General features: G+C 35.7%; 1 protein-coding gene across 1 annotated transcript in view; it reads right to left on the bottom strand.

The window, feature by feature from the left end:
- The window catches only part of LOC150083280 (murinoglobulin-1-like), an 892,685-nt gene that overhangs the window by 480,479 nt on the left and 398,129 nt on the right, over positions 1 to 14,077 (bottom strand). The window contains exon 18 of the mRNA XM_090378459.1: positions 1,849 to 2,038. Within this exon, the coding sequence (XP_090234585.1) occupies positions 1,849 to 2,038 (190 nt within the window). The remainder of the gene's footprint in view (positions 1 to 1,848; positions 2,039 to 14,077) is intronic.

Raw genomic sequence — 14,077 nt, forward strand, 5'->3', positions numbered from 1 at the left:
AAGTTTGATATACCATCATCAATATCATTTATAAATACAGAAAACAACAATGGACCCAACACTGAACCCTGAGGGACTCCACTAATAACATTAGTCCACGATGAGCAGTGTCCATTGATTACCACTCTCTGTCTTCTCCCACTCAACCATCCCTTTATCCATAGCAGCAATTTGCCTCCAATGCCACACTGCTCCAATTTGTGCAGCAGTCTTCCATGTACAACAGTATCAAAAGCCTTTCTGAGATTCAAATATACGATATCAAAGTTATTTCCTGCATCCAGTTCCTTTGTGACCACATCACAGTATCCAATCAAGTTGGTCAGGCAAGACTTTCCTTTAACAAAACCATGCAGTGTCCGAGCTATAACTGAAGTCTTGTCTAGATGATTCTGCAGTGCTTCTTTAACCAGTGCCTCCATTAATTTTCCTGGAACAGAAGTTAAACTGACAGGTCTATAATTACTTGTGTCGCCCTTTGATCCTCTTTTATGAATTGGGGTCATATTTGCACATCTCCAGTCCATGGGTACCTCCCCAGAGTCCAAAGAAGCTCTCATAATTATGGCTAAGGGTTTGCTTACTTCCTTTGCTGCCTCCTTTAATATAACTGAATGGATCCCATCCACCCTGGGTGCCTTTTTTATGTTTATCTTCAACAATTTCTCCTCCACTTTCCTCTCAGTTATTACAAAATCATCTAGCTCACTGCCAGAATTAAATTCACCTCTGGCATTCCCCTCCCTGAATAACTCCTCATGTGTAAATGTAAATGTAAAATACTCATTTAGTTTGTTAGCCACCTGAGCAGGATCATCAACAGCTGAACCGTCAATATCCAATGGACCAATCTGATTCATCCCTTTCCCTTTTCCTTTAATGCAGATGCATATTGGCAGATTATAATAGGGAATCCTGAGGTACCAACTGGATAGAGAACACACATATACACACATCTTTTGTGTACACATTATATTCAAATTTTGCATTTGCTGAATCTCTTATGTCATCATATTTCTGATATTTCTATAACGTCTGCATTTGATGATTTAACCAATACTTCAAATTCATCAATTATTTACTATGCTCCTTGCATTAATGTATAAGCAAGTATATGTATACCTGCTTGTGATTTGAGTGCCATTCACAGTCTATATAATTGCTTGTCTCGTGAGTATTTCTTGCAAGCCTTGTAATCCCCATCTTGCTTTCCAGACTGCTGCATGACCAATTAGAAGCACTACAAGACTCAATTTTGCTTCTGCTTACAGCTGATATTAAACTATTGCTTGTAAAATATTATCTGCAATTAAATTATCATTTTCTAATCATACCAAAAGCTCATTAAATTTGAAAACTCTACTTTATGAGTAGCATGCATGTAGCTGTTGGAAGTTGGTTGTTGGGAGTCTTTTTTGACACTCAATTGTAAAGACTTGAACCAACCAAAATATAGGTAAAAAAAAAAAGAGTAGTATTATACAGTATCAAAAAAGACTCATATTGCAATATGGAATTATGCCATCCTACACTGAGACAATTAAGATGAATGCAGTCCCTTTAATTGGGCTCTATTTTGTAAACAGATTTTTAAAACTATATCTTTCTCCAAAGATTCAACAAAATTTTTTTATATTCAGAAAGTGCAAAATAAAGTGATTGCTGATTATTAATCAAATTCTTGCTCTAAAATAAATTATTACTCTAAAAAGATCTGTGTATTATTATTTTTTTGGAAAACATGAAAATTCAATATTTTTCGATACACTTTTCTTTTAATTTTAATATAAGAATTTTTTTAAATAACTAACAGTCTCCATAATTGTAATAATGAAAAATGAACATTACCCCACATTTTGAAGTTCCCAAAGCCATGTTTCAGGAAAGTAATTTCTAATTTCAACTACTGATTTTGGTTTCTGTGGTTTCTCTGGTAAGCTTATATCTTCAATGTCATTAGAATTTAGTTTAAAAGCATCTCTTTCTGGTACTGTGAGAGGAACAGCTTGGGGTTCTCCATTTACTCCAGCTCGACCTTCTAAAATCAGTACAAAGAAAATCTATCTATAATAAATTTTGGAAATGGGGATGTTACATGATCATTTAAAGTGAATACATTAAGGCAAAGGAGTATTATTTATACCAATTGTTAATGTTAGAGTAATTTTACTGTACAGGCAGTTCTCGCTTTATGAGTTCCCGGGTTTACGAGTTTTTTCTCCCAAAGTATCAAGTACAGTATCAACAAATTTGAAAATATGAACATTAGTTGCAAGAAATGAATGTTAAACATTCATAAATACCGCATTCCAAACCACGTGCATAGCAATACAATACAGTGTACCCCGCTTTACGATATTAATCAGTTCCAGAGACACCATCGTATCATTAAAATATCATAATATTTAACCCAATAACAGTGTTTTTTTGTAATTCGTTTCAAGATCTTGGAAGTTGAAATTTTTGCTGTATAACTAAGCTTTTTATCTCTCTAAAATGTCATGTTTAAGGTTATGAGTGTGACCTTTTAAAGTGCACTACCCTTTCATCATTATCATATGTTTCCTTATAAGAATCAATTTTAAACGCCTTTGTGATATTTTTCTAAAGCACATTTCTGGAGGTCACGACCATAAAACAATAAAAACAATTTGCACTTTCCGGTTTCTTGGGCTTTTCTGTTACTGCAAGCAATTATAAATGGGTAGTAAACTCGATCTTCTTGCATTTGCAAAAATATCGATAGCTGGAATTGTGAGGTGTTTTACGTTATTGTAGTGAAATGTGCTTCCCTTTTACTGAAATCTTCAATCGTATAAAAAACATAAATAAATTTTCAGAATCTTCTCTTCATTCTTTTTTTTAAAGCTTCATAAACTTGTTACTCCATGCGAATCGTGTTAGTTGCGCTTTGTGTGTGGCATTAAAAAATGCTTATGCATGCAATCGTGAAATTTATAATTAAAAGAGATTATCTTGGAAACAAACGCCTCTTGAAACATTTCTGAAGAAGACTATTCCTTGTGCAACAAACCAATGAGTGCCGAACCAATAATGAGTGATCAACAAGTGTGCATTTAGTCGATGATGATGAAGAATAAACATTCTTTAACATCTGTAAGTCGTAAATAATTTCTCTATTATTATAATTTGCTTGATTTTACAGGCTATGCTTTCATTTCTTTGGATAAATCAATCATTGTTTAAACATAAACTAATTAGCTAATTAATTTCATTGTTGAGAACGTAACCCCTATTTTTAAACTTATGTCTATGGGAAATAAATTTCCACTTTACGAGCATGTGCTAGGAATGAATTAACTCGTAAAGTCGAGAACTACCTGTATATGGTTATAGGGAGAGAATATCAAGTGATCACTACAATAAATAATAATTAAAACATATATTGTGGCATTTTAAAATTCTGCAGAACCCTGAAATGACCTAATAAATAATGGTGCACAAAAGATAAGGAACAAACAAAAATGTAAATACATTTTTAAATAAAATATAAAAATAGAACCATATATATTTTTTACAAAACAAGACAATTTCTATTTGACTTCATAAATAAAATTGCACAAAACTGTTACAACATACAAATTAGGTAACCAGATGAAAACAGTTTGTTTTCTGAATCTCTGTACAGTCAAAACAAAGAGATAATCTTGTCGATGAAAACATTCTGTTTCCATTGACAAGATTATTTCTTTATTTAGGAGAGAAGCTAGTGTAATGGCATCTATTCTTACCAAAGAAAAACATTTCAGGGAAGCAGCTACATAGTCGAATGAAGAAAACTGTAAAGAATGTTTATTGAAAATAGCAGAACTATGTTCTGAGAAGTGAGTTCATGAAATCACTGAATTAGTGGCTGAGTTCACTGGTGTCTCAAGAGCTTTAGTGCATGACTGAGGAAAGAACCCAAGAGCAATGGAAAATTGTCAACGCCACCAAAGATGCAGTCTAGATGAATTGGCATTACCAATCAGTTAATAGGGTACTGTATGGCAATTTCAGAAAATCAGTGACATGTAAAAAAAGTATGTGTACTTTGATTTTGTAACGTAAGTTCTACAACAAACTGCTTGCAGGTGGAAATGAGTTTCCTACGTTATTGTGTGATATTGGCTTTGTACACTAGAGAATACAAACACCTTTCAAGTTTAAGGCCACCATAAACAAAAAAAACAGAGAAAGGGTATTATTTGAAATACAGTTATAAATTATTATTTTAAATACAATACAACAATCACAGATGTTGAATTAATGTTAAAAACATTCTAAAATATATGTATACATCTAGTACACAGTCTAAAATATATGTATACATCTAGTACACAGTCTAAAATATATGTATACCTCTAGTAAAAAAAAAGGTAAAGTGCAGCCATTATCAACCCACTGCAGGATGGAAGCCTCCTTAACAATTCATGCTGAGAGAAATGAACCATAATCTGCCACGCTGGTCCAGTGCGGGTTGGCAGATCGACCGTATTCAGCAGTCAGGGGCTTGAACCCCGGTCTACTCAAAGAGTGTGTGCTACTGCACTCCCACTCCTGACCCCGGTCTACTATGGAGGTCCAGGCTATGGAGGCCCTCTAGTACACATTCTAAACTATACGTATACCTCTAGTACACATTCTAAAGCATACATATACCTCTATCTAAGATATAGCTTTAATACACATGAAATAAATAAATAATTTTAAATTATGTTATAACCAAGGTAAAAGAGCACAATTATATGGAGAATTCTAACTGAGTTAACTGTGGCACTATAGCCAAGCTTTCATTATTTCTGAGGTTGGTATAACCTAGCCTGACTGTATTTCCTGTTTATTGCTCACACAAGTGGCTTAGCATTAGCATTAGTAGAGGCATTTGATGCAAGAAAGCAAGCTTATGCAGCATCAGCCAAAAAAAAAAAAAAAAAAACCCACTTCCACTTCACCCCTCTGTTCGTTCAAAATACCTGTCCAGCTGAGCCTTAAACTTATTTAGGCTATCAACCTCCACCACAAGGGATGGAAGTCTGTTCCACCAACCAACCACCCGCTGGCTAAAGGCAAATTTCCGCACGTCTATCCTACATCTGTCTTTCCTCAATTTGAATTTATGCCCTCTCAGGTGATTTTTCTGAGCTAGAGGAAGAATCCCATCAGCATTGAGCATGCTTAAACCATTCAAGGCTTTATACACCTCTATCAGATCGCCTCGCTGGTGCCTAGTCTCCAGACACTGTAATTTGCAAAACTTAAGCCTTTCTTCGTAAGAGCACCCCTTTGTTCCATTCACTAATCTTGTTGCCCTTCTCTGTACTCGTTCCAGCAGCTCTACATCCTTCTTGAAATGAGGCCTCCAGACCTGTATACAGTACTCTAGGTGTGGCCTGACCATTGCCTTATACAATGGAATAATCACCTCCTTATCCCTGCTGGAAAAATTCCTGTATATCATTGACAATACTCCATGAGCTACTCTTGCAGCCCATCTGCACTGCTCAGAGAACTTCATATCTGCCTGCACAACCACCCCCAAGTCCCTTTCATTCTCTACCACTGTCAGTGTAGTACCACAGAGTTGATACGTTGCTCTGGGGTTGCTGTTTCCCATGTGTAGTACTTTACATTTGTCAATGTTAAACTTCATTTGCCACCTCTCAGCCCATCTGCTCAACCTTTCCAGATCCTGTTGCAGCAGCATAGTGTCAGTAGTGTCCTTGACAACCCTGCCAACCTTTGTATCGTCTGCAACACGGTCAACATTTACAAAAATGTCACAAAGGCCATTTGGATGATTCTTTGGAGAAATGGCAGAAAAAGGAAGAATGGAGGCTGTTGTTGTTGTTGTTGCTTGGGTTTTATTGGCTCATTAGTGACTAAGGCTATAATGCGCCAAAGAATGGAGGCAGGACAAAGTCTGAGTGGTTGAACACAACGTGCAGCACTGTTAAACTTAAGATTTTAAATTGTTGGAGGTGTAGACATCTTAGTCATTTCACCACCATAAAAAGTGACTTATCTGTTCCCTAACTGTGAGACATTACTGAAATTTTACAGCACAAGGAACTACAAATCCAGGATTTTGAGATTTCAAATGTTCAATACCATGATCTCAGAATGCCAATGCCTTTTAATGAGAACTATAAAAAAATCAAAAAAACTTGATTTTTGAATCAAAATAGCATTTTATTATTTACACAATTTCTTTATTATGAACTTCCTAGTGTAATCTAAATGAAATTAAATGTAAAACAAATAGTAAAATTATATTTTGTATGAAATTGACGAAGTTAAGTGCATGACTGAGGTATGGCAAAAGTTGTTGTTGTTATTCGGTTTTTAGGAGCATTAGCAACTAAGGCCATATTGCTCCAGGGATATGCAGTGGTCATTTCCTCACATTTCTGCATCCTCCATATTTGGTGGTCATGGGCTCGAACCCCAGTCTAATCAATAATTGTGTGCTACGTACTGCTGCTCCTGCCCACCTGGCTACAGAGGAAATTGGCAAAAGTCTCAAGCTAAGAAAGCTATATGACATCACTGTACATGTCAGGCATAGCCTCTTTCACAGATAATGTCACCTGAGCACCGGGACTCCAGAGTTTAAACTTGAGTCTGGGTAGTGGCATATATTTTAAATAAAAAGGAAACAAAACAATATAATTTTCCATTGGAGCAATGCTTTCTATTTAGAGTGGTGCAATATCAAGGCAATTTGTAACAAAGAGCCTCCACAATATAAGATCAATGCCCTAACTAGCAAATTATGTTTACTCATAGATAGGTACAGAAAGAGGCTATGTCCAATGTGCACAATAACAAAATAAGTAAAATAAAAAAAAAAAACAAATAAAAACTAAGTAACAACAATGAACAGTATTACAGTAGACTTTCGAAATAACAGCACCTTTGGATTATTTCAATTTTGCCGTTATCTAGAAGGTTTTATTTTTAATGTATTTAATGCAGAAATAATGAGGTCAAACAAGAAATTAAGAATGCAATTTTATTAATTGCACATAAAAAAAACAAACATGTTGACGATCCAATGTTATATTCTGTCATTAATACACTTCTGCTTATGCTCCGTTCTATTTTTGTTGCTGTATGTGTACATCTGATCTCAAATTGATGTTATTTTGACAGTCTACTGTACCAGCAATGGTGGCAATTGATGCAAAGAAGCAGGTGCATTCAGCAAAAAAAAAAACCCACACTACCCACATCATTTGTTCATCTCTAAGATTTGTCTAATCTTTAAATTTATTCAAATTATCCACTTTCACAACACCAAATGGAATTTTTTGTAACAATTAATTATTCTGGCTGAATGCAAATTTTTACATATTTATCCTAAAGTCATCCTTTTTTTAAAATTTATGTCCCATTATGCACATCATCCAAGAAAGAGAAAGAACGACATTAGCATTTAGTTTACTCAACCCATTTAAAGTCCAAAACACTTCAATGAGGTCTCCTCACAGTTGCCTAGTTTCTAGATGCCAAAATTTACAGAACTGAGGTCTTCCTTGATAAGCATACCCTTTTGTGCCACTGGCTAATCCATTGCTTTTTTTCGCACATAGTGCAACAGATCCAGCCTAACCATTTCCTTATATGATGGAATAATCATACCTTGTTCTTGCTGGTAAATTCTTGTATATCACTGAGAGAAACATATTAGTTATCCTAACAGCCTGTCTACACTGCTCAGTGAATTCATATTACACAGTACAATTATTTCTAGGTCGTTTTTGTTCTGCATTATCTTGAGTGTGGTACCACCCAGTTGGTATGTTCTGATTACTGAAACCCAAATGCAGTGCCTTGCATTTATCAATGTTACACTTCAACTGTCATCACTCAGCCAATCTGCCTAATTTCCCTAGATCTTGTTGAAGTAGCATACACAATTCCTTCATTGATTACCCTACCAACCTTCGTGCCATCAGCAAACTTTGAAAATAAACAGGTTATGCCCTCTTCACTATTTTTAATAAATATTGAAAACAGTATGGAGGTATAGAACTGATCATGGAGGGACTCCATTCATAACATCAATCCACTAAAAGCAGTAGCTATTAATAACTACTTTGTCATCGGCAACTCAACTGTTCCATCCATTTATCCATAAGCAGAAAACTGCCCCTAATGCTACACTGCTCTGATATATACAGCACTTTGTCATGTGAAACAGCGTGAAAAGCTTAACTGAATTCTAAGTACAGGTAATTCCCGACTTTACGAGTTAATTCGTTCCTAGTGCATGCTCGTAAAGCGGGAATTTATTTCTCATACACATAATGTTAAAAATAGAGGTTACATTCTCAACAATGATTGATTTATCCAAAGAAATGAAAACACAGCCTGTAAAATCAAGCAAATTATTATAATAAAGCAATTATTTATGACTTACAAATGTGAAAGAATATTTATTCTTCATCGCCATCGACTAAATGCACACTCGTTGATCACTCATTATTGGCTCAGCACTCGTTGGTTTGTTGCACAAGGAGTTGTCTTCTTCAGAAATGCTTCAAGAGGCATTTGTTTCCAAGATAATCTTCTGTTTTCTTTATAAATTTCAATAGCATGCATAAGCATTTTTTAACAGAATGCACAAATTGCAACTAACACAATTTGCACAGAGTAACAAGTTTACGAAGCTTAAAAAAAAAAAAGGAATGAAGAGAAGATTATGAAAATTTATGTGTTTTTTTATACGATTGAAGATTTCAGTGAAGTGGACACATTTTACCATAATAACATAAAAACCTACAGAATTCCAATTATTGGGATTATCGCAAATGCAATAAGATCAAGTTTACTACCTGTTTATAATTAGATGCACTAACAGAAAAGCCCAATAAACTGGAAAGTTCAAATTGTTTTATGGTAGTGACCTCCAGAAATGTGTTTTAGAAAAATATCACAAAGCTGTTCAAAATTGATTCTTATAATGGAACATATGATAATGATGAAAGTGTAGTGTATTTTAATGATTTGAATTGGTAACTACTGTAATACAATTTACACTATAGAAACAACATTTCAGAGAGTTATACAGTGAAAATTTCAACTTACGAGGTTGTGGAATGAATTACCAAAAAACAATGTGTTATTGGGTTCACATTATGATATTTTCATGATATGATGGTGTCTCTGGAACTGATTAATATTGTAAAGTGGAGGTAGACTGCATTGTATAGCAACAAGCGTGGTTTGAAATGCAGTATTTATGAATGTTTAACATTTATTTTTTGCAATTAATGTTCATATTTTCGATTTTGTTGATACTTGAAAAAAAAAAAAAAGAAAAAAAAACTTGTAAACTTGGGAACTCGTAAAGCAGGAACTGCCTGTATCTAATATTAAAATTATTTTTGACAACTATTTCTTTTGTGACTATGTCATAGTAGCTGATCTGATTGGTGTGACAAGATCTTCCCTGAACAAATCAATAAGTGATTGCTCTGTAATTGCATTCCTATCAAGGTGATCAGGCAATACTTCTGTAACCACTGACTCCATTATTTTCCTTGGAACAGATGTGAAGCTTTTGAGAATTATTCTCTTTGCCCTTTAAACCTCTTTGTGAATAGGAGAGACACATGCACATCTCTAATCTGTATGAACTCTCTATTTTCTATTAAAATAAAACTAAGACATTGAAATACATGGGCAATTGTACAATTATATGGGCAAATCCATTTGAATTTGAGTGACATGTCTACTCATAATGCACATGTTTTTTTTTTTTTTAATAAAAATCCCAAACATGAGAGATATTAAAACCAATAGTACTTAGTACTGTGCACGGGTTGGAGGTTGAGAAGACGATAGAAGATTTGTTGACATTAGACTTGAACTTCTGTAGATTGTAATTTTCAGGAAACACATATGAAAGAAGGTTGTTCCAGAAACCAGAAGTTGAATAAATAAATGAGGAAGAAGAAAACATGGTTCTGTGAGTAGACAGTAAAAGGAGGTTGACCGATTGCGACACGTATTTGTACTGCTTTGAAAGAGAGAGAGAGAGCAGGAATTATAGAAGCCAATTCAGAAGAATTGGAATAGAATTTGAATGCCCATGAAAGTATCTATAGAAAAGGCATGCAGCAGAAACAGAATGTCTATGAGACAGAGAGCGGGGGAGACACTGCTAGAGATGAGTCATTAATTAATCTAACTGTCCACTTTTGAATGGAATCTAGAAGACTGAGAGAAGTTTTGGGGGCACCACCCCAGATGTAAAAAGAATATTCCATGGTAGGGTGGACTTGCGATTTGTAGAGAGTGAACAGCTGTTTAGAAGAAAAGTAACGCCGAGAACGAAAGAGAAAAACCCAGTTTTTTAAATGCAGAGGAAGCAATATTTATAATGTGCTTATGCCAAGAGAAATTAGAAGTTAGGGTAATCCCCAATAGAGATCTTGCCTAGAAATCACAGTGTATCAAATATATGCATAGCAGCAGAAGAATCCTTTTTTGTGAGATGTAAGACAGAATTGAGTTTTAGTAGGATTGAAATCAACTTAGTTATCTTTGCCCCACTGGAGATCAGAATTTAAGGAAATGGTAGTGGATATTCAAGAAGTTGAAGCTTCTTCAATATCCGCTACCAGGGCAAGGTTTCTCAAACTGGAGCAGGGAAAGATTTCCTCAAACTGGAAGGTGGAATACAATGCACTCTCATCAGCAAAACTATGGAAATGATTTCTGGTCAATGGAAGATCATCATTAATATACAAAAGGAAAAGAATGGGAGAGTAAATTGAATCTTGGAGAACACAAGTATTAGTGGAGAAGTTAGAAAACAGAGTGTGATCTACCTCACCTGCAGTGAGCTGTCGGAGAGAAAACCGGATACCCAATTATAAAAAATAGTTCGCAAACCATAAGATGGAAGCTTATTTAGAAGACCTTTATGCCAAACACAATCAAAAGCCTTTGAAATGTCAAAAGCAACTGCTTGAGTTTCACCAAATTTGAATTTGTCCATAGATGGATAACATAAGCCAGAATGTCAGCAGTGGATCGACACTGATGGAATCCATACTGGCGATCATTGATCAGATGGAAGGTTTCTGGATAGCTTAAGAGTTGGCAGTTAAGAGATCTCTCCATTACTTTATAAAGAATAGAAGTAATTGCAGTGGAGCAATAATTAGATGGGAGGGATTTGTCACCCTTTTTAGGAACTGGCTGGATATGAGAAAATTTCCAAGCAGAAGAACCTCTGGAATAAAAAAGTGAAAAAAGGTGACATGGAACAGGAGTAATTTTGAGAGCACAGGTTTTGAGAATAAGTGGAGAAATACCATCAGGACCTGGAGCTTTCTTAGCATCAAGATTTATCAAAATCCTTCTAACATCCTTTTGATGGAAGTCCAGGGCATGAAAAGGTACTTGGGGGCCCAGATGCAAAAGAGGTTAAGGGGCCTCATTTATTTATGTTGACACCTTGATGGCTCCCTCAATTGGGAGCCACGGTATGGCACATCCAATGCACCCCACATATGCACAGCCCTGTGGAAGTCCACAGGAGGCATTGAATGAAGCATACTGGGAATGGAGGGAGTTGGTTTCCCAAGATTATTAATACATGAGTTGGAAGAGAAATAGGATGCTAGCAGGTCAGCAGTAACCTTGGCTGAAGTGGCAATAGAACAAACTGCTTTTGAGAGAGATGGGAACAGGGATGAGCAAAAGTTGTGGCCAATTGCTTTGGCAAGAAACCACGATGCGCGGCTACCATTTGGACAACAAGCAAGTTTTCAACTCATAGCCTGTTCGAAATCTAGTTTGGACATATTAATATCTGCCTTACAATTGTTACAAGCATTGGCGTAGGCAGAAAATGAAACTGAAGATCTGGAAACAAGCCAATTATGATATGCAACATTCTTTTCTTGAACAACTTTAGCACATTTATTAGAAAACCACGGTTTGGATAGAAGATGATATTTTAAGATGGCGTGTGGAATAAAGGATTCCATCCCTACAAGAATAATTTTACTAACATGATCTGAGAAAATGTTGACATCAGAAGTTTAGAAACAGTAATCTGACCAAGGAAAAGAAGAAAAGAAATCTCACAGATCATCCCATTTTGCATTCTGGTAATGCAAACAACACAAAGTTGGGAATTGCAGTGAGAGAAAGGTTCCATTAGAAAAGAAACTACAGTAAAAACTGTCGATTTAACGGACCCTGATATAACGGATTTCGGATTTTAACGGACCGGACAAATAATAATACAGTAATGTACATGTTAATCTCGACCATATTATTTTTTTTTTTTGGGTTAAACAAAACTTCAGTATTATTACTAATTAAAAATTAATAATAATTACCTATTTCCATTATTGTTTTGATAATTACCTACTTTTATTTTTATAATCAAATTCAGGAAATTGTAGTCAGGAAATTGTTTTTTAATCTTTCTGAAAACGTGTTCAACTAGCTGTTTTCCCACAATACAAATAAAAGCAGGCTGTGACTTGCTGAATGTGACTCGGAACACTAAACTGCAGGTCTACCGACTCGCTTTGTTTTGGTCTCAGTCTGCCTCAACCTATCGTGCAGTCAGGCTGTATATAGTGTTTCTGTGATTTCTGAATTGTGACTTTATTTATTAAATAATTTTGCAATCCTTACAATTTAAAATGGCATCACATGATAGAGGAGTTAAAAGAAAGCGTGTGAACTTAAATGTGGCACAGAAGTTAGAGCTAACTGAGAAATTAGAACAAGGCGTCTCAGTAGCAAGTGTTTGTGAAATTTAAGACGTAAAAAACAAACTGTTTCTGATATCCGTAAATCAAAGGCCAAACAGCAACATAATTTTATATTGTACAGTACTGTATATTGTATTAAAGTTTTTTTTTTTTTACATTAAGAACAATAAAGAATGCCCCTAGGTTACATTCGATTTAACGGATTTTCAGCATTAATGGACACCCCTTCTTCCCTATTAGCCCGTTAAATTGAGGGTTTACTGTATCACCAAGTTGTGATCTGAGGTGCCTAGAGGATCACTCGCCTCGAAGGTGTACTTAGGATTCTTTGGAAGAAAAAGGTAAAAAGTATGTTGGCTGCATTGTTAGAATTGTCTGTTATTCTGGTAGGTAAATGAACAATCTGTGCAAGGTCATTATTAAGCGTAAAAGTCTCAGCTTCTCGAGCAGCTGAGTTTGTGTGACTAGAAAATGGAAGCCAGCTGGAGTTGTAAACATTAAAATCACCAAGGAAAATTACCTCACTGTTAGGAAAGTTGGACAGGAGAAAGTCATGTTTCAAAGAGAGGAAGTCAAAGAATCCCAAGTGATTATTGAATTTGGAAGGATGATAGAGGCAACGGATTAATTCGACAAAATGTGGTACAGAGATTTTAAGTCAGGGAAGACCGAAAAGAGGAGATTCCAAAAACTAAACTTCTGACAGGGAATATCAGAATGGACATATGCACAAGTACCACCTTTAAGGTGAAAGGAATCATACAGTGAATAATTTGGGCAACTGAGATGAGCAGTGGTTGAATCAATCGATAACTGAGGTTCTGTTAGAAAAAGTACATGGGGTTTGGCAGACTGTAAGTGGAAATGGATGTCATTGAGATTAGAACTGAGACCACGTATATATGTGAAATGAACACAGAAGTATTTGGGAGGTTTAGATCTTTTCACAGAAATGGTTGCTCTGTTAGTTTGACAATTCATGATGTATTTAGTAGTAAGAAGAGTAGAGGGGGAACATGCTGCATGAAGTAATAAAATTTTTGGATTTGGCATACACATGGTAAGAACACACCCAGTTCCTTGACATAACATCGCCTTCACAATGCCACTAACCCCACACACACTACTCGGACTCCCTCCTGTCACTATCTAGGCACCTCCATAGCCAGGTGGGAAGGAGCAGCAGCAACAGTGCGTAGCACACGCTTCTTGATTAGACCGGGGTTTGAGCTCGTCACCACCAAATACGGAGAATGCGGAAAGGTCAGGGAATGACCACCACATATCCTGGAACAATATGGCCTTAGTTGCTAATGCTCCTAAAAAAA

The sequence above is a fragment of the Mastigoproctus giganteus genome, chromosome 7 (assembly GCF_048544385.1).
Source record: "Mastigoproctus giganteus isolate SK-2022 chromosome 7, ASM4854438v1, whole genome shotgun sequence".
In the NCBI taxonomy this organism is placed as follows: domain Eukaryota; kingdom Metazoa; phylum Arthropoda; class Arachnida; order Uropygi; family Thelyphonidae; genus Mastigoproctus; species Mastigoproctus giganteus.